At 33.1% G+C, this 21,163-nt stretch overlaps 1 protein-coding gene and 1 pseudogene across 1 annotated transcript; both read right to left on the bottom strand.

Annotated features, from left to right (window-relative positions):
• Positions 1 to 2,919: 2,919 nt before the first annotated feature.
• Positions 2,920 to 4,126, bottom strand: LOC119609216. The gene has a single exon (XM_037963933.1). It carries the CDS (start codon positions 4,078 to 4,080, stop codon positions 2,920 to 2,922), a length of 1,161 nt encoding a protein of 386 aa, XP_037819861.1. The 5' UTR covers positions 4,081 to 4,126.
• Positions 4,127 to 4,394: 268 nt separating this feature from the next.
• LOC119609217 lies at positions 4,395 to 5,595 on the bottom strand (annotated as a pseudogene).
• Between the last annotated feature and the right edge of the window lie 15,568 nt (positions 5,596 to 21,163).

Here is a 21,163-nt window from a genome sequence, read left to right on the forward strand (position 1 = left end):
ACTTCCAAACGTGCTAAAAGCTCGCCACCGATGTTGCGGAAGTATAAGAATTCTTGTCACCAGTCGGGAAGAACTGATGCCGAGCTGGGGAACGTCTAAGAGTAACGTGGAAGATACTTCCGGAAGACCCGCAGAAGAAACTTCTAGATGACTCTTGGAAGTATTGCCAAAGACTCTTCTAGATGTAAATAGGAAGTCACTTCTTGAAGTGACTACTTAGTATCATTCAGAAGTGTTTCTATCTTATCTTCCAGAAAATGAGTTTTCACTTCTTCTAGAAGAAGAGTATTCTGTTCTTCTCTTCTTGATTTTAATATTAAATATCTTATTTGGGCAATTTCGTGTCAAGTGATCCAAGTCAAAAAATAATTTATGTATAAAACAGTAGTATTAATTTGAATATAATGATACCAGCTAGCGTTTAAATACTTAAGTAAAATTTTAATGTACTTTTTTTTGTTACGATAATGAAATACAAATAAAATTTTAGCTCAAAGTGATCATACGTAATCTAGAAATAGGACCTAAACGCGCAAATAGTTTAAAAAATATTGAAAGTTAAGATTTAACTCAAATAAATCTAAATAGGTTAAAAATGCAATATTCATCAAATTTAATATGTTTAATTAAATATGTTTTTATATTAAACTAGCTGCGCGTACCCGGCGTTGCCCGGGTTTCTTCTAAAATATAATTATTCTGTCTGTAATGACTATACTTTTTTAATAGATGTCAAAATTTAGCTTATAATGATAAAAAAGTTATTATATTTTTCTGCATTTTGTTTAATACTTAAAGTCAGTTTCTGGACGAAAATGTCCCTTAAAAATTTACAGATTGAAAATGAGTTTTATTTAGGAAATTTTGACTAATTTTTAGAAACATTTAGGAAACTATTTTTAGAAATTATACTGAAACCAGCTTTCTCAATCACTGGTAGGGAACTTTCACACTTTCAAATTAGTTGTTTTATTTTTCCCATGTGCAGTTGATTTAAAGAACTGTTCAGTTTAAATTCGGTCACACTGTACTTTGAATTGTAATGCCCCTGGTGTAAAGAGACAAAAGGCTTCGGGGCATCTTATTAACTACAAAAATACGTACCATTAACCGTACAAAATTTCAAGCGATTTTCTTTCTATTTGAAAAAGCACAGGCAATTGAAGAAACTCTGAAACGATTATGAAACATTCTGCACAAAATTATGAAAAATTTGGAAGATTTAAAATTTCTTTAAAAATAACAATATTAAGTTTTTTTCTGTTCTAAAAAATATGAAGAATCCTTGAATCTTGACAGAGAAAACAAAACAACTTTTTATTTGACAATCAATTTTGAGTAGTTCATTAAAAAGTAAAACCACCGTTTTTGTTTCATCATTGTTTCTCAAAAATACATCCATTTATATAAAAGTATGTTTAAACATATTATTTTTATTCATTAGCTTTTATACATCCTCACTAAAGTCTTGACTGAATTTAGACACCACATATTAAATCCGAAGAAATAAGGGTCAAATATCGTAAGATGTACAAAGCAGATACCCAAATAATTTTACTTATTAAATTATCCACGTCTTCCTCCAATTAAAATAAATTTCAGAATTTGTAAATGGTAAATGGAAAATGTGTGCTGGAGTTCTTCAAAATTATTATTTAATTTGAAAAGCTTATAATAAATACGGCGCTACATACAGAAAAAGTTTGCAGAATTTTTGGTTCATAATTTTCTAAAAGTATAAAAAGATATCGAAAGATCAATTTATTCAAATTTTATATGAACAATGCTTTCTATGCATCGTTTGAGAGGTCTACCTATATAAGATTTGCAAAAGTGCTGTCTTTCGGGACACTCTAATGAGTAGTCAAATGCATATCTTCATGGTTTTTTAGATTTGAGCTGCATTTGAAAAATGGAAACCGAATTTATATCAAGATAATTTTTGATGGCATATTTACCTGATCATAGATTTTTATTGTTATCTAGATTAACAATAAATTTAAATTTTTTTATTATACCCTCCACCACCATCAGTGGTGATATATAACTTTGTCATTCCGTGTGTAAGACCAAGAAATATTCATCTGAGACCCAACAAAGTATCAAATTCTGAGTCGATTTAGCTATGTCCGTCCGTCTGTCTGTGTAAAACACGCTCACGTAAAAACGATACCAAATAAATTAATGAAATTCGGCCATGGGAGCTATGACCGATCCGGAATAAATTTCGTAGAGTAATTCATATATACACAAAACACATTCATGTCGAATTTTATCCCGATAGCTTTATTTATCAATGAATTAAGCTTGTTTAAATGATTTTAGGATGTGGACCTTATATGGGAGCTATGACCAATTATGGACCGTCCCGGAGAAAAATTCCGTAGAGTGATTTATGTACATATACACAAAACATACTCATGTATAATTTTATCCCGATAGCTTTATTTATCAATGAAATATGTTCATTTAAGTGATTTTCGAAAATGGACCTTATATGGGAGCTATGACCAATTGTGGGTCGATACAGATCTAAGTCAGTAGTTTGATTTATGTTCATATTTGAGGAAGTTATTATCGATAAATTAATTTCCGGGAATGTGTACCTTTGTATGGGGGGTATGAGAAATGTTGGATCGATTGTTACAATTTTAAACATAATTAATCTATAGATGGAAAAAAATAATCTGTGACAAAATTTGTCGAATTATCTTTGGTAGTTTCTGAGAAAACTCAAGTATTTTCGAGGTAGTCTGAAATTTTTACTCAAAACTTTTTAAGCTATGAACCGATTTTGCTGATTTTCAATACCAAACTGCTTAGGAAAACAGTGAATATTCTCAGTGAATTTGGTTGTTGTTGTTGTTGTTGTAGCAGCGACACCTGAAATTACACGTATATATATTTAAACATTATTCCCTACTCTTCTTCTTCTTCGCTCTGATTATCCAACTCCGTTAGATCTAAACCCAGTAGACGAGCCGCATCCAACGGCTGAGTCCAAAGGGATTCAGGTTCCAACTGAGTTGGATTTGCCCTGCAGTTAAAAAGGTGTTGAACATTGTGTGGGCCTATTCCACACGCAGGACAAAGATCTTGAATGGTGTCGTTTATTCTCGACCAGTACGAGTTTAAACGGGTACACCATCCGGATCTTAGTTGTGCCAATACCACTCTAGTACGACGTGGTAGGTTTCGTTCCTCGTTTGCAACGGGTGGGGGACGACCTCCCAGTATTATACTATCTCGGTGGGAATTGATGGAGTCTTCCACCGCCTGTTGATGGATAGTATTCAAAGCTGTCCTGTATGAGCTTTCGTCCTCTATATCATCCAGGTGTTCTTGGATGTCACTCTCATACATACGAAGATCTTTCCTGACATGCCTCGGGGGGGGTTCTAACTCCGTTAAATGGTGGTTAGGGTGGCCCCTCCGATGACATCCCAGTAGGAACTGCTTTGACAGCATGATGTTATGTTCCTTAACTGAAAGCATCTTCGTTTCGTCATGCAGATGTTCTTCGCATGTCATTTGAATGCAGCCTGTCACCGTTCTTAGGGCTGCGTTTTGACAGCTTTGAAGCTTCTTCCATTGCGTGTCGCTAACTCTAGGTGTCCACACTGGCGCTGCGTAATTTACCACTGACCGGCCAATCGTTTGGTAGGTAGTCAACAAGGTTTCTTTATCCATTCCCCAAGTGCTGCCGGCTAGAGACTTGAGTACCTTGTTTCTACTTCGCATCTTGTTGCAGATTGCAGTGGTGTGCGCTGAGGACATAAGGAGGCTATCGAATGTGACACCAAGTATTTTGGGGTGATTTACCGTCGGAATTTTTTCGCCATCGACTATCACATCCAGTTCTAGCCCTACTTCCTTAGTCCAGGTGGTGAAGAGAGTTGCTGAGGATTTCGTAGGCGATATTTTTAAATTCCTTAAATGGAAGAAGCTGGAAAGATCACATAGGTAACTGTTTATCAAGCCGCAAAGGTCATCAATACTATTGCCCGTGGCCAATATCGAGCAGTCATCGGCGTAAGATATTATTTGGACGCCGTCCGGGGGTGTTGGGAGTTTAGACATGTAGAAATTAAACAGGATCGGCGAAAGAACTCCACCTTGGGGTACTCCCTGTTTAATTCTACAAGTTTTAGATCTCTGGTTCCTAAACTCCACAAATGACTGTCGACCACACATGTAGTTCACTAGCCATCTCTTGGTGTTGTCAGAGAGACCAGATGTTAAAATGTCTCTGAAGAGAGTGGCGTGATTGACCGTATCAAACGCTTTTGATAGGTCGAGTGCCACGAGGACCGTTCGTTGACATGGTCGGGCCTGATTAAGGCCGCGGCAAACTTGTGTGGTGATGGCGGTTAAAGCTGTTGTTGTACTGTGCTTTAGGCGGAACCCATGTTGATGATCTGCAGGATGTAGGTGTTGTTGTAATTCCGGGAGGAGTAGTGCCTCAAGCGTCTTGGCAATTGGTGACAGGAGGGAGATAGGCCTGTAAGATTCTCCCTGGTTTGCATTTTTCCCTGGCTTCAGCAAGGGAACAACCCTGCCCAATTTCCAGACCTCGGGTATTATAAGGGTTGACATCGACAAATTGAGGACTTTTGTAAGGTACTCAACTCCCGGTTCATCCAAATTTTTCAGCATCAACATGGATATACCGTCTGGGCCAATAGCTTTCGATGACTTAGCATCTCTGATGACCTTCGTAACCTCGCTCGTAGTAAAAACATATGGTCTGTCACTGACTCGAAGATCGTGTACCTTCCTTACGATGCTTCTTTTCGCCTTGTCTCTGTCGGGGTGCTCTATAAATTGACGTGCAAAGTAGTTCGAGCAGCGCTTGGGGTCGGATATGGTATTTCCATTGAAGGATATCGCGACCCTATCCTCATGTTTGGCTGGATTCGACAGAGATCTGACAGTAGACCATAGTTTGCTGGCTCCGGAGGTTAAGTTACAGGTTTTTAGGTGATTTACCCACTTTTCCCGCTTGTAGTCGTTAACCAACTTGCTGATCTCCCGGTTGAGCTGTTGAATTCTGGGATCGCTGGGGTTGGTTCTTCGGATTTCGTCTCGCTCATCTGCTAGTTCCGCCGCTGTTGCTGGGAAATTTGGTCTTATAAGCGGGATTCTACCAGCAGGTATTGTACGAGCAGCGGCAGCAAGGACGATTTCCCGGAACTCCCTTTCTGCGGAGCGCACGTCAGAAGGGGGGGGGGGGTAAATTCCTAAACTTGCGGTTGGTAAACTCTCTGAAGCTTATCCAGTCTGCCTTTTTTTGATTTTTATCAGTCCGGCATTCAGAGACTATAAAGTCCGTCGGTTTGTCAAGCTTTATTATTATGGGTAGATGGTCTGATGACAGCGAAACTATAGGTTGCCAGGACGTATAGTTTAAGAGACCAGCACTACAAATTGTTATATCTGGCGAGCTCGTGCAACTACCCATAATTCTGGTGGGGGCATCGTCATTCACTGTGCAAAACGTGGAGTTGTCTATCTGTTCCGCAAATGCTATACCCCTCTGGTCATCCCCGAGATTCGAGTGCCAGAGCTCGTGATGAGCATTGAAGTCTCCCATCACGACACGGTTATCACCTTCCAGGAGGAATTTGATGTCAGGGTGATAGCCTGCAGGTAAGCTGTTGACTGGCGGAATGTACACGTTGTACAGCTCAATTTCGGCAGCACCTGACTTAACCGCAATCCCCTGGTGTTCGATGTTTGGATCTGGGTTATTAAGGTCAGGCGAAATGAGTCTGTACTGCACAGAGTTGTGTACGATGAATGCGATGCCTCCACCACCGCTCCTTGCGCAAGATGTTGTAATTATTACAACGCTGTAATTGGCAGCTGGACGTTAATTTGGTTTCTTGGATCGCTGCGATCTGGACTTTATGATGCTGCATAAAGTGAGTTACCTCTGTGATCTTACTAAGGAGGCCGTTACAATTAAACTGCATTAATGTCAACACTTCAGGTCTATGGGCAGCAATTTGAGGTGTTAGTGGCTGCGAGTGTATTTGTTGTTGTGGCTGTGGGTGTTGTAGTGGCCTGTGTTTCTGTTGTGTTAGATGCTGTTGGGGAGGAGGTGTAGCCGTGCGCGATTGCGTCGATGTTGATGACGTTGAGGACGGTGAAGGGCTGCGTTGTCTATTAATGCAACACGGGGCAACGAAACCATCACTCCACTCCCCAAGATTATTCAGACCGCTGCAGTTACGGTTGGCATCTTTCCTGAAGTGGACCCACTCGTTGCAAACGGTGCACCTAACTGATGGTCTGTCATATAATTTTAAAATCTTTTGAACGCCATTAAAATAACAAAAAACATTTCCATGTACCTGCGGGACAATAGCCGTCGGATGAATTTCTTGAGGACAATATGAGATGCGACCCATAAAATCGGCGAATTTAAACGCCGAAAGTTTATAGTTAATAAGTAATATGTAAGTAGTTTAAGAAGTATTTAGATTTTTTATTTTAACGTTTTCAATTTTGTGTATTATTATTATTATAATATTATGAACTAGCTATACCCAGTGTGCTTCGCTACCCTCATCGTAATGAAATAAAATAAATATTATTGTAAATGTATATATATCTGCAATATCAAAAAGTCCCCTATTTAAATTTATGTTTATGTATTCAATATTTTAGAAAACTCAAAAAGTACCAATGAAGTACGAAAAAGTAACAAAAGACCTCTTTTATTTAATTTCATGTTCCTAAGTTCAATATTATAGAAAATTAAAAAAGTACCAGTTGAAGAACGAAAAATTACCAAAAAGTCCCCTTTTATAGATTCTCATTAACTCTGGGCTCCACATGGTTAATTTCATGTTATAAAAAACACAAAAAGTACCTTTTGAAGAACGAAAAATTACCAAAAAGTCCTCTTTTATATGTTCTCACTTACTCCGGGCTCTACGTACTTAATTTCATGTTTCTAGGTTCAATATTATAGAAAATTCTAAAAGTACCTTTTGAAGAACGAAAAAGTGCCGAAAAGTCCCCTTTTATAGGTTATCACTTAATCTTGGCTGTACTTGCTTAATTTCATGTTTCTAGGTTCAATATTATAGAAAATTCAAAAAGTACCTTTTGAAGAACGAAAAAGTACCAAAAAGTCCCCTCTTATAGATTCTCATTTACTCCAGGCTCTATATGCTTCTAGGATCAATATTATAGAAAATTCAAAAAGTACCTTTTGAAGAACGAAAAAGTCCCCTTTTATAGATTCTCATTTACTCCAGGCTCTACATGCTTAATTTCATGCTTCTAGGATCAATATTATAGAAAATTCAAAAAGTACCTTTTGAAGAACGAAAAAGTACCAAAAAGTCCCCTTTTATAGGTCCTCACTTAATTCGGGCTCTACATGTTTAATTTCATGTTTCTAGGTTCAATATTATAGAAAATTCAAAAAGTACCTTTTGAAGAACAAAAAAGTACCAAAAAGTCCCCTTTTATAGTTTCTCACTTAATCCAGGCTCTACATGCATACTTTCATGTTTCTATTTTCAATATTATAGAAAATTCATTAAGTACCTTTTGAAGAACGAAAAAGTACCAAAAAGTCCCCTTTTATAGATTCTCATTTACTACGGGCTCTAAATGATTATTTTCATGTTTCTAGGTTCAATTTAATAGAAAACTCAAAAAGTACCAGTCGAAGGACGAAAAAGTACCAAAAAGTCCCCTTTTATAGATTCTCATTTACTTCAGGCTCTACATGCTTAATTTCATGCTTCTAGGATCAGTATTATAGAAAATTCAAAAAGTACCAGTCGAAAGACGAAAAAGTACCAAAAAGTCCCCTTTTATAGATTCTCATTTACTAAGGGCTCTACATGCTTAATTTCATGTTTCTAGGTTAAATTTTATAGAAAACTCAAAAAGTACCAGTCGAAAGACGAAAAAGTACCAAATAGTCCCCTTTTATAGATTCTCATTTAATAAGGGCTCTACATGCTTAATTTTATGTTTCTAGGTTAAATTTTATAGAAAACTCAAAAAGTACCAGTCGAAGGACGAAAAAGTACCAAAAAGTCCCCTTTTATAGATTCTCATTAACTAAGGCCTCCGCATGCTTAATTTCATGTTTCTAGGTTAAATTTTATAGAAAACTCAAAAAGTACCAGTCGAAAGACGAAAAAGTACCAAAAAGTCCCCTTTTATAGATTCTCATTTACTAAGGGCTCTACATGCTTAATTTCATGTTTCTAGGTTAAATTTTATAGAAAACTCATAAAGTACCAGTCGAAAGACGAAAAAGTACCAAAGAGTCCCCTTTTATAGATTCTCATGTAACAAGGGCTGTACATGCTTAATTTCATGTTTCTAGGTTAAATTTTATAGAAAACTCAAAAAGTACCAGTCGAAGGACGAAAAAGTACCAAAAAGTCCCCTATTATAGATTCTCATTTACTCTGGGCTCTACATGCTTAATTTCATGTTTCTAGGTTAAATTTTATAGAAAACTCAAAAAGTACCAGTCGAAGGACGAAAAAGTACCAAAAAGTCCCCTATTATAGATTCTCATTTACTCTGGGCTCTACATGCTTAAATTCATGTTTCTAGGTTAAATTTTATAGAAAACTCAAAAAGTACCAGTCGAAAGACGAAAAAGTTCCAAAAAGTCCCCTTTTATAGATTCTCATTTACTCCGGGCTCTACATGCTTAATTTCATGTTTCTAGGTTAAATTTTATAGAAAACTCAAAAAGTATCAGTCGAAAGACGAAAAAGTACCAAAAAGTCCCCTTTTATAGATTCTCATTTACTAAGGGCTCTACATGCTTAATTTCATGTTTCTAGGTTAAATTTTATAGAAAACTCAAAAAGTACCAGTCGAAGGACGAAAAAGTACCAAAAAGTCCCCTTTTATAGATTCTCATTTACTAAGGGCTCTACATGCTTAATTTCATGTTTCTAGGTTAAATTTTATAGAAAACTCAAAAAGTACCAGTCGAAAGGCGAAAAAGTACCAAATAGTCCCCTTTTATAGATTCTCATTTACTAAGGCCTCCGCATGCTTAATTTCATGTTTCTAGGTTAAATTTTATAGAAAACTCAAAAAGTACCAGACGAAGGACGAAAAAGTACCAAAAAGTCCCCTTATATAGATTCTCATTTACTCCGGGCTCTACATGCTTAATTTCATGTTTCTAGGTTAAATTTTATAGAAAACTCAAAAAGTACTAGTCGAAGGACGAAAAAGTACCAAAAAGTCCCCTTTTATAGATTCTCATTTACTCCGGTCTCTACATGTTTAATTTCATGTTTCTAGGTTCAATATTATAGAAAATTCAAAAAGTACCTTTTGAAGAACGAAAAAGTACCAAAAAGTCCCATTTTATAGATTCTCATTTACTCCGAGCTCTACATGCTTAATTTCATGTTTCTAGCTTTAATTTTAAAGAAAACTCAAAAAAGTACCTGTGTAGAACGAAAAAGTAGCGAAAAGTCCCTTTATTATTAATTTCATGTTTCTATTTCAATATCATAGAAAACTCAAAAAGGACCAGTTGGAGAATGAAAAGTACCAAAAAATATCACTTGATACCGGGGTTCCAAATAACACCCCATTAGGATATTTAGTGTTTCTAAATTTAAAAATTTTATCTAAATTGGATCATTGTGGTTGAATAAAATCAAATTTCCCGTTTTTACCCCTTTTGGTACTTTTTTCCTCCCCATTAACGAAATAAAAATTCTATTCCAAAAAGTTGCAACATCGTAGTGGGAGCCCGCTATTATGTATTTATATGTATAAGTTAATAAACCAAAATCAATGTTTTATGAAAAAAGTACCAAAAATAGGTACAACTTTCACCCCTTAAGCATCCGAATAACCAAAAAGTACTAAATTTGTATTTTTATTTTTTCGTCAAGTTATGAAGGAGTCAAAAATATTTTTTGAATGTTCACTGGTTTTAAAGATACATGGGGTGCGAAAAAAGTACCAAAATACAGTTTTTACCCGTTTATTCCCTAAAGGGGCCGAATTTTAAAAAAGTACCAGACACCTGTCCGTTTATTTTTTAAATGAACGGCGATAAGCTTTAAACTGTTTTTGTATCTTTTCTAGTTTAGGAGATATACGGTTACCGAATTTACCCGTTTTTACCCTTTTTTACCCTTTTTTACCCCCTAAACATTCGAATTTCCAAAAATCTATTTGGCGGGAGACCAACCTCCTGTCCAAATTTCAGCTCTTTATCTTCAACCGTTTAGGCTGTGCGATGATGAATCAGTCAGTGAATCAGTCAGTCAGTCAGTAACGTTAGAATTTTATATATATAGATGTATTTATAGAGTGCGTAAAAATAATTTTAAATTAATAAATTATACATACTGTATGTATGTACCCTTCAAACATTTAGAAGACAAAACTATTGCGCATCACTCCAGACGCCACGTCAGAAACACTTCTGGACGATTGTCAAACGAACAGACATTTTACAAAAACAAAATACATTGATTTCGAATTTTCGTCTTATAGAAATATACTTTTAAGTCACTTTCGGATGATAGTAAGAAGAGTGCATCCATATTGCTTAAACAAAAAACCATGACTGTTGAAATTTTTTCATCTGGAAGTATACGTTTTAGTGACTTCTGTATGAAAGTTGGGTGAGAACACACATTTTACAATAACAAAATACATTGTTTCCTAATTTGTATCTCCTTGATTTGTATGTTTATGTCACTTAAGGAAGACAGTTTGAAGAGTGTTTACATTAATGTTGTATTTTATTCATCTGGAAGTGTGGATTATAGTCACTTCTGGACGATTGTCAGACGAGAGCACACATTTTACAAAAACAAAATACATTGATTTATAGTTTTCGCCGTCTGGAAGTATACTTTTAGGATACTTCCGGATGATAGTAAAAAGAGTACAAAAACAAAAAAATATAATTACTCCATTTTTTAGCGTGAAAGTGAAAAAAAAACAAGTAAGAGTGCTATATTCGGCTTTGAAGAATTTTAAATACCCTCCACCTTAAACTGGTTGCGTAATTTATCAAATTTTATGGATTGATTCAAATTTACCTTAACATTTTACACTTACTTTCATTACGCCTTACATATGCAATTAAAAACAAGACTTTCACTTAACAGACTGTTAAAGAGCGTACTAAATGTAACAAATGTTAACGTATGTTATGTATTTAAAATAATTTCAATGTGTGGGAAAAATCTATGGCAATATGATCAATTTTAAAACTTATATAATTTTGTACGGGAGGTACGATAGATTTTCAATATTGTTGATCCTATGAAAAAAAATTAAAAAAAAAACAAGATTTTGTTTCAATGTTGTCAAAAATGTTATTTTTAAATTTTTATTGTTGAGCCGAATTTTCCAATATTCAATGCCAAACTACATAAAAATATAATCAAAATTTTGGCCAAAGATTATTAATTTGATCGTGTTTTACACAGACAAATGAAAAGAATTATGAATCGACAGACGGTCATACGTGGCTAAATCTAATCAGAAATCAAATGTTTTTAGAAAAAGTTACACATTTAATTGGATTTTTTAAAAAATGTTTATTATTTATGACAAAAAAATTTAAATCGACCAGGAATCGAACCGGCGATGCTCGGTTTGTTAATTCTCTATTTCATCCATTACACCACATCATTATTTTGTCTTTCGTTAACTAATATTTTTCATATAAAAATTTTTTTAACACTGATGTTGCTGAATAGCATAAAAAATTAAACAGTTACACTTTCTCAATGTGTACATTTTATTTGATCGTGGTTTAGCAACAATTTTTTACACAAACAGGAAAGAAAATTTCTATGTGAACATCATTAATTGCAAACAATTACGAAGCTAGATAATAGTGTAGTGGGTATGACGTAGAACTGGCAACTGAGAGATCTTAAGTTCAAATCCTGTTCGTTTTGGACACTTTTTATTTAATTTTTTGCGAAAAATAATAAATTTTTGAGTCCCTATGGGTGGTACAAGAAATTGTGGACCGATTTCCATTTTTAACACAGTGGATCACCGTACCAAAAACTATATGTCTGACAAAATTCAACAATATTTGTGCCAAATATTTTATGAATATCATTATTTAGTAATTAGTAATATGCGTTTAAGTGATTCTCGAAAGGGGACATTGTATGGGAACTACGACCAATTATGGACCGATCGTAAACAAATTTTACAGTATCATTTATGTATACAAAAGCAATGTTTGTGAAAAATTTGGTATGAATATCTTTATTTGGTAATGAGAAATATGCGTTTAAGTGATTTTCGGAAGGGGACCTTGTATGGGAGCTATGGCCAATTACGGACCGATCGTATAAAAATTTTACATTAACATTTCTGTATACAAAAGCACTATTTCTGCCAAATTAGTTATGTATATCGTTATTTGGTAATGAGTTATGTGCGTTTAAGTGATTTTCGGAGGGGAACCTTATATGGGAGCTATGACCAATTATAGACCTATTCAGAAAATTAATTCTTTATATGAATTCTATTGGCATAAAACTTTCACTCGTGAAATTTTGTAAAGATATCGGCATTATAACGGAAGTTATTAACAAGAAATTAATTTCCGGGAATGTGCACATTTGTATGGGAGGTATATGAAATTATGAACCGATTTTACCGATTTTTTGACATAGTTGATCCTGGCACCAAGGGTTGTATTTATGACAAAACTCACCAATTTATCTGCAATAGTTTTTGTAAAAAGTACAAATAAATATGTGAAAAAACACAATTTTTTTCGAGGTTGTCCCAAATTTTTACTCATATCTCAGAACTTATTCTACCGATCTCGCTGATTTTCAATACCAAACTGCTTAGGATAACAATAAATATTTTGGGTGAATTTCATTAAGTTCCATCCACAGACAGACAAACAGACGGACAGACTGACAGACTGACAGACGGACATATATAAATCGACTCAGAATTTCATAAGGACCAAGAATATATATACTTTGTTGGGTCTCAGATGAATATTTCTTTGTGTTACAAACGGAATGACAAACTTATATATACCCTCTATCACCACTGATGGTGGTGGAGGGTATAAAAAAATAAAAATAAATAATGCAGAAATTTTGCTAAGTTCAGTGATGTATTGTGTTTTGTTCAGTCATGTTCAGTTTTAATTATTCATGGTAAAACTTAAATGAGTTATTGAATTTAATGTTCATAGAAAAACAGTGTAAGTAATATATTGTGAATCTTAAGTAATAAAAAACAATATGACAGTGTTGTGTTAAAAGTCAACTGTTAATAAACATTTAAGAAGGTTTTGTTAATTGGCGAAGTTTATTAAATATATACCAAAAAGTAATTATCTTCAAAGATTATATAAATAAAATTAAAAAGTAAGTTTTCATATTTTACATTAAAATACTATTTTAGAAATATGTTAACAACTCTAAACGGCTTCCATTTCCATTATTTTTAAACAAAGTCTAATATGTTTAATTAAAAATGTTTTTATATTAAATTTCGTCTCTCTCTTAATTGGTTTAGAAGTTATAAGCATTTAAAGACTTTTTCAAGTTGTACGTTTCGGCTTTCATTTGATGAACATTGCATTTTTAACCTATTTTTTATTATTTGAGTTAAATCTTAACTTTCAATATTTTTTAAACTATTTGCGCGTTTAGGTCCTGTTTCTAGATTACATATAATCACTTTGAGCTAAAATTTTATTTGTATTTCATTATCGTAACAAAATACATTAAAATTTTTACTTAAAGTGTTCAAACGCTATCTGGAATCATTATATTGAAATTAATAATACTGTTTTATACATAAATTATTTTTTGACATGGGTAACTCGACACGAAAGTGCCCATATAAGATATTTAATATTGAAATCAGATTTTTTTAAACCTACCTTTTTTAAATAAATACAATTTTATTAATTTTCATATAGCTTTGGATTTAATTATTCTAATTATAAGTACTTTTTTAGTTATTAACACCAGGTCTTTCTATGACCTATCATATGATACTATTATTCTTAATATTGAGCATGCCGTTCCCAAGATAATGAACCTAAGTAGATAGTTTTTGAACGTGTATAACTCCTTAATTAGAAGAGAGCAAACAAAAAATAGTATTGCAATATTAGTGTCAAAAGCAATATCCCGTTTAGGGTCGTTAAGGTGTTTCTATCGTTAGTGACTGTAAATAATTTTAAAAATAGTCGATGACTTAGTAATTTCAGATCTTTATAGATGGTTTAATTCCAAGTTATTTAAAAAATGTTCATGAAAGGTAATGTTTTTATTGATTCAAAACAATAAATAAATTAATTAATTAATTAATTTTTAATTATTTTATTTTTTTAGAAAGCTGTAGCTAATATTGTACCCCCTATTAAAATACTTCTAACCGAATTAAAATATAAAAAATCGATCTGGTAAGTTATATATGTCTTATTTCATCACGCGGTTCCATTAAAAATGTCGATTATTTGCAGAAAATGTAAAAAATGGATCTGACCGTTTAAACTTTGGTGGTAAATGTATTGGACATAAGAGAATCCAATTTTTATTGCTTCCTAAAGTATAACAGGTAATTTCAATAAATACAAAAGTATGAATATTCAGTATTAATTATAACATTATATTGGTTTATTTCGTTGAAGGATTAATGCGTTTCAAAATATAACTCTTACAATGGATTGATCATAAAATTGATGAAGAACTACAAAAATACTTTAGAGTCCAACGTTTTACAATTTTTGGAAGTATACCAGTCAGCAGTTGGAATATTAATACAGATTTCCTGAAAATTATCTTATTATAAGGTAATAATTCTAAATTTTTGATACATATGTACTGTACCGACCAGATTGAAAATTAAATCTCATTGAGATCTTTTTGTGAGGCTGCCAGATCGAGCGGCTGGTAATGGCGTATGCCGGGCTATGACTCGCCGGATCGGGGTGGGATCTTGCCTCTCTGGAGCTCACTGTCTGGGTACTATAAAAAAATAGAAATATACCAGCCTACATATATTTTGGTTTAAGGGCCTAAGGGAACTAACTAAACATTCCTTTTTAATTTTTTTAGGGCAAATCAAATAGATTCATCTTTGTTTATCTTTTACACGGCGGGTGTTTTACCGTGATACTACCCTCCCACAAAGAACAATTTGGTTCTTCATCCATGGTAACTTAGCAGATATAGTTACCCCTCATACTTCCTCTCCCATCTCCTCCATCAACTCTCCATCCAATCACTTACCTTTTTGGATATTTAGCACCACATTTTAATGTAATGAGACATTTCGTAAATTTGTTTTCCAAACGTTATAAAAATTGTCGGTTTATTTATGTAAATTAGCAATGAAAATAATCAATTGAAATAAAGCAACAGAAAATTTACAAATAAAAACAAATTTTAATTTAATTTAGGAATAACAGTCGTGACTTTAATGTTGCAGCTTTACTTCCTCCACAGGTTCGGCAGCCATGTTGTTTCGCCTTCTGACGACCGTACAAATGTAAGTAAATGGAGCATATATGTCATTTAAGTATATTTTTTTTACAATTCTTTTCTTTTCTCTCCTTTTAAGGATCTATAGGGGGCTGCTACGACATTTATTTATATGAATGTTCGGATGTCAAAATTTGACTTATATCGGGTAAGGAACCTAACCTGAGCTCAAATTACTTTCCTACAACGCGCACCTTATTCATTGCAATAAGGGAATTGGATTCTCCTACAGCCATACAGGTAAATGTCCTAACTTTCCTAAGATGTAATTTTGATAAAAACTTCTTATATTTTCTTTCTTTTTGTTTACTTTATCTTTCAAAACTAGCTTGTCAGTCTTGTCCGAGTCCGGCGAATACCTGGAATCTCTTCGGGCGGTAATGGAAGACGATTGCGGATGTTGTTTCCCTCGTTGGATGTGGCAGAGGTGGCTTGGATTATACTTTTTTTTTATCTTTTACTTAAATAATTTAGTTCAGATTTTAAATCTTCATTCGTTAGCGTTCTTATTTCTTTTAGCTTTTAGTTTGTACTCTTAAACTGTCTATTTTTTTTTTTTGTTTTTTTTTTTTTTTTTTTTTTTTTTTAAACTTCACTACTTATTTTCGTTTTAAGTTTTGCTTTTTATTAATTTTAGCTTTCAGTTTCAAGTCTAAACTTTTAATTCTTTGTTTATCTTAGTTCTAAGTTTTAACCTTTTTGTTGTAAGTTTTAACATTTATTCGTTTCAGTTTTTAGGTTTTTAACTTTTAACTAATTATTCGTTTTAATTTTAAGTTTTAACTTTTTAACTATTTATTCACTTTAGTTTTAAGTTTTAACTTTTTAACTATTTATTCGCTTTAGTTTTAGGTTTTAGATATTTATTCGTTTTAGTTTTAGGTTTTAGCTATTTATTCGTTTTAGTTTTAGGTTTTAGCTATTTATTCGTTTTAGTTTTAGGTTTTAGCTATTCATTCGTTTTAGTTTTAGGTTTTATCTATTTATTCGTTTTAGTTTTAAGTTTTAACTTTTTATGTATTTATTCTTGCTTTTAAATTGTATATTTTAGTTTAAATTTGTTAACGAATATATTATTTTTTTTTTTTTTTGCTTAGATTTTAATTATTTTAAACTTAACACTCGATGCTTACAAATTCCTTCCTATTAACTTTCTTTCTATGTTATTTTAGTGATTTTATTTGCCGCTGCTTCAATAGCCACAATACCACATCTTCTCATCAGCTCTTCAAAACGGAAAAAGGACAGAATCTTTCCTCTTGGCTCACCAAGATACCTTCGTGACGCCACAATATGTCTCCTCATCTTATATATTTTATTTTTCCGCCATTTAATTTATTTTGTTTTTTCTTTACTAATAAAGTATTTATCAACGTTACTATCTTTTCGTTTTATTCTTAAACGTCAAAAAAAAATCTTTGCGTTGCCAACTATCTAAGTTTATTTTATTTTGAAGAACAGGATGCACACGACAGTACATTAGACAGACTCACTCTGTATGGAAAGCAAAAACGTGTTTTTGTTACCCCTCTCAAAATTTAGCTTGCTTGGTTTTATGGTGATTCGCAAAATATTTTAAGTCTAGAGATGACCGTTCGTGAGCTGGACCAAATTAAAAAAAGGTATGTATTTTGGAAACAAAATATCCAATACGGTGAATCGTTTAAAAGGTATTTTAAAGCCGCGTCCAATGATGTATTAATCATAAATAACCGTCTGCTTATAATTGTCATATAACAAAATATTTCAAATTGTTAGGTTTTTCACTAAGAAAAATAAAATGTATGTACAATTTTGCAAATTTTGAGAACCACAATACTTGGCTTCAAAAAACCTTTCAAATGACACCACATACTATATATATTGTTTAAGAAATGCTGTATAATTTAAAACAAAATAACTAACAAGTTAGAGTGCTATATTCGGCTGAGCCGAATCTTAAATACCCTCCACCAGCAACTTTTGTATTAATACATTTCCAATTAATAAAATATTTGTAGAAATAAGTTTTCTCATGTCTTAAATAGAAAAATCCCAAGATTTAAACAACTTAAATCTACTATAATTCCAAGATTTATTGAACATTAGAAACGCCACTTTCATTTAAATTTTTATAGCGCCTAAGATATGCTTTAGCGATATCTCGTATTTGCATGTATGCATGTGTGTGAAAGATTTAAGGATTTTAAAAATACATACATATATATAATTTTGTTCTACACAAATTGATAATGCAAATAGTTAAATATGGTTAAAGCGCTTTTAGGGGCAGGACCTAGTATGAGAGATATGACCAAACATAGACCGATCGTGAAAATTTTTTGAAATAGCATTAAGTGCTTTTTGCATTACAAAATAGTATTTATGAACAAAAATAGTATTTATTTATATCATTATTTGGTAATGAGTTATGTGCCTTTAAGTGTTTTTCTGAAAGGGACTTTGTATGGGAGCTATGATCAATTATGAATCGATACGAAAACAATTTCACAGTAATATTTCTCTGTATATGAGCAATATTTTTGCCAAACTTTATATGGATATCTTAATTTAGTAATGAGTTATGTGCGTTTAAGTGATTTTTGGGAGGGGACCTTGTATGGGAGCTATGACGAGTTATGGACCGATCGGAAAAAAAATTATATGTAATATTTCTGTGCATATGAGTAATATTTGTACCATATGGTAATATGGGAAAAAAATTTCACAACAAAATTTTTGTGCATATGAGTAATATTTGTACCAAATTTTATATTTATATCTTAATTTAGTTATGAGTTAAGCGCGTTTAAGTGATTTTCGGGAGGGGACATTGTATGGGAGCTATGACCAATTATGGACCGATCGGAAAAAAATTTCACAGTAATATTTCTATGCATATGGGCAATACTTATACCAAATTTTATATGCATATCTTAATTTAGTACTGAGTTATGCGCGTTTAAGTGATTTTCGGGAGGGGACCTTGTATGGGAGCTATGACCAATTATGGACCGATCGAAAAAAACACTCACAGTAATGTTTCTATGCATATGGGCAATACTTACACCAAATTTTATATGGACATCTTAATTTAGTTATGAGTTAAGCGCATTTAAGTGATTTTCGGGAGGGGACCTTGTATGGGAGCTATGACCAATTATGGACCGATCGGAAAAAAATTTCACAGTAATATTTCTATGCATATGGGCAATACTTGTACCAAATTTTATTTGGATATCTTAATTTAGTAATGAGTTATGCGCGTTTAAGTGATTTTCGGGAGGGGACCTTGCATGGGAGCTATGATCAATTATGGACCGATCGGAAAAAACTTTCACAACAAAATTTCTGTGCATATGAGTAATATTTGTACCAAATTTTATATGGATATCTTAATTTAGTTATGAGTTAAGCGCGTTTAAGTGATTTTCGGGAGGGGACATTGTATGGGAGCTATGACCAATTATGGACCGATCGAAAAAAAATTTCACAGTAATATTTCTATGCATATAAACAATACTTGTACCAAATTTTATATGGATATCTTAATTAAGTAATGAGCTATGCGCGTTTAAGTGATTTTCGGGAGGGGACCTTGTATGGGAGCTATGACCAATTATGGACCGATCGGAAAAAACTTTCACAGTAATATTTCTATGCATATGGGCAATACTTACATTAAATTTTATTTGGATATCTTAATTTAGTAATGAGTTATGCGCGTTTAAGTGATTTTCGGGAGGGGTCCTTGTATGGGAGCTATGATCAATTATGGACCGATCGGAAAAAAATTTCACAACAATATTTCTGTGCATATGAGTAATATTTGTACCAAATTTTATATGGATATCTTAATTTAGTAATGAGCTATGCGCGTTTAAGTGATTTTCGGTAGGGGACCTTGTATGGGAGCTATGACCAATTATGGACCGATCGGAAAAAAAATTCACAGTAATATTTCTATGCATATGGGCAATACCTATACCAAATTTTATTTTGATATCTTAATTTAGTAATGAGTTATGCGCGTTTAAGTGATTTTCGGGAGGGGACCTTGTATGGGAGCTATGTCCAATTATGGACCGATCCAAAAAATTTTTCCTCTGAAAGAATTCTATTGACATAAGATTTTAATTTGTAAAATTTTGTGAAGATATCGACATTGTGGCGGAAGTTATTAACAAAAAACCCATTTTCCGGGAATATGTACTTTTGTATGGGAGGTATATGAAATTGTGGACCGATTCTGGCAATTTTCAGCAGGGATCAAGATCTTGTGCAGAAACGAATGTATGGTGATTTTCATGGAATTATCTTGCATAGTTTTCGAGAAAACTACATCAGAATGTGTAAAAAATGCTTATTTTTTTCCGAGGTTGTTTTAAATTTTGATTCATAACTTTTCCCGGTGTGAACCGATTTTGCCCATTTGCAATACCAAACAACTTAGGAAAATGAAGAACATTTTGGGTGAATTTGGTTAAGCTCTATTGCTTCGTTTTATCGTGAGCGTGTTTTACACAGACAGACGGACAGACGGACATAGCTAAATCGACTCAGAATTTGATAAGGACCCAGAATATATATACTTTGTTGGGTCTCAGATGAATATTTCTTGGTGTTACACACGGAATGACAAAGTTATATATACCCTCTATCACCACTGATGGTGGTGGAGGGTATAAAAAGGGACTTTTTTGCAACCGGTTTGGCTCACGAACGGCCATCGATAGACTAAAAATATTTTGGGAACCATTGTAAAACATAACAAAGATTTTTTAAAGCTGGATAAAATATTGAATTTAACATGAAGAATCGTGTTCCTATACGATATTTTCTTTAAAACTGTCCTGCTCAGGAATGGACAACACTTAACCGAAAATATTTTGGGTAACATCATATTACATAACAGCGAAGCACCATTTTTTGTGAGTCTGTCTAATGTACATATATTACTTTTTCTTAGATTAGTTGTTAAATCAATTATTTTTTCTACTATTTTAATTTCAATTATTTCAATAAAAACTATAAAATTTCATTTTATTTAGACTTATTTTTATAGATTTTATTTTGGTGAGTATACAAATAGAAGAAGAGAAAACTCATCTTCTAGAAGACGAGAATACTCATCTTCTAGAAGAAGATAATACTACTTCTAGAAGAAGAGAAAACTTCTAGAAGATAAGATAGGAACACTTCTAGATGATACTAGGTAGTCACTTCAAGAAGTCTTTGGCAATACCTTACTTCCAACAGTCATCTAGAAGTTTCTTCTGCGGGTCTTCCAGAAGTATCTTCCACGTTACTCTTAGACGTTCCACAGCTCGGCATCAGTTCTTCCCGACTGGTGACAAGAATTCTTATACTTCCGCAACATCGCTGGCGAGCTTTTAGCACGTTTGGAAGTTTCACACGGGTAACTTCCGCAATAGAAAATGTTTGTAGGGTATATGCATATGTACATACATACATATGTACATATCCATTAATGTAAAAATATGTGTATATTTTTATATGGGAAAATATATGGGGAAAGGGGAAATATATGAATATATATGAATATGTATGAACATATATGGTATTATATGTTCATATATCGCCGAATTTCGGATCCGAACATATATGGAGCTTCATATATGAACATATATGGTACCATA

The sequence above is a fragment of the Lucilia sericata genome, unplaced genomic scaffold (genome assembly GCF_015586225.1).
Source record: "Lucilia sericata isolate MDLA Ls3-8-SP2 unplaced genomic scaffold, ASM1558622v1 Contig000948F_arrow, whole genome shotgun sequence".
NCBI lineage: Eukaryota > Metazoa > Arthropoda > Insecta > Diptera > Calliphoridae > Lucilia > Lucilia sericata.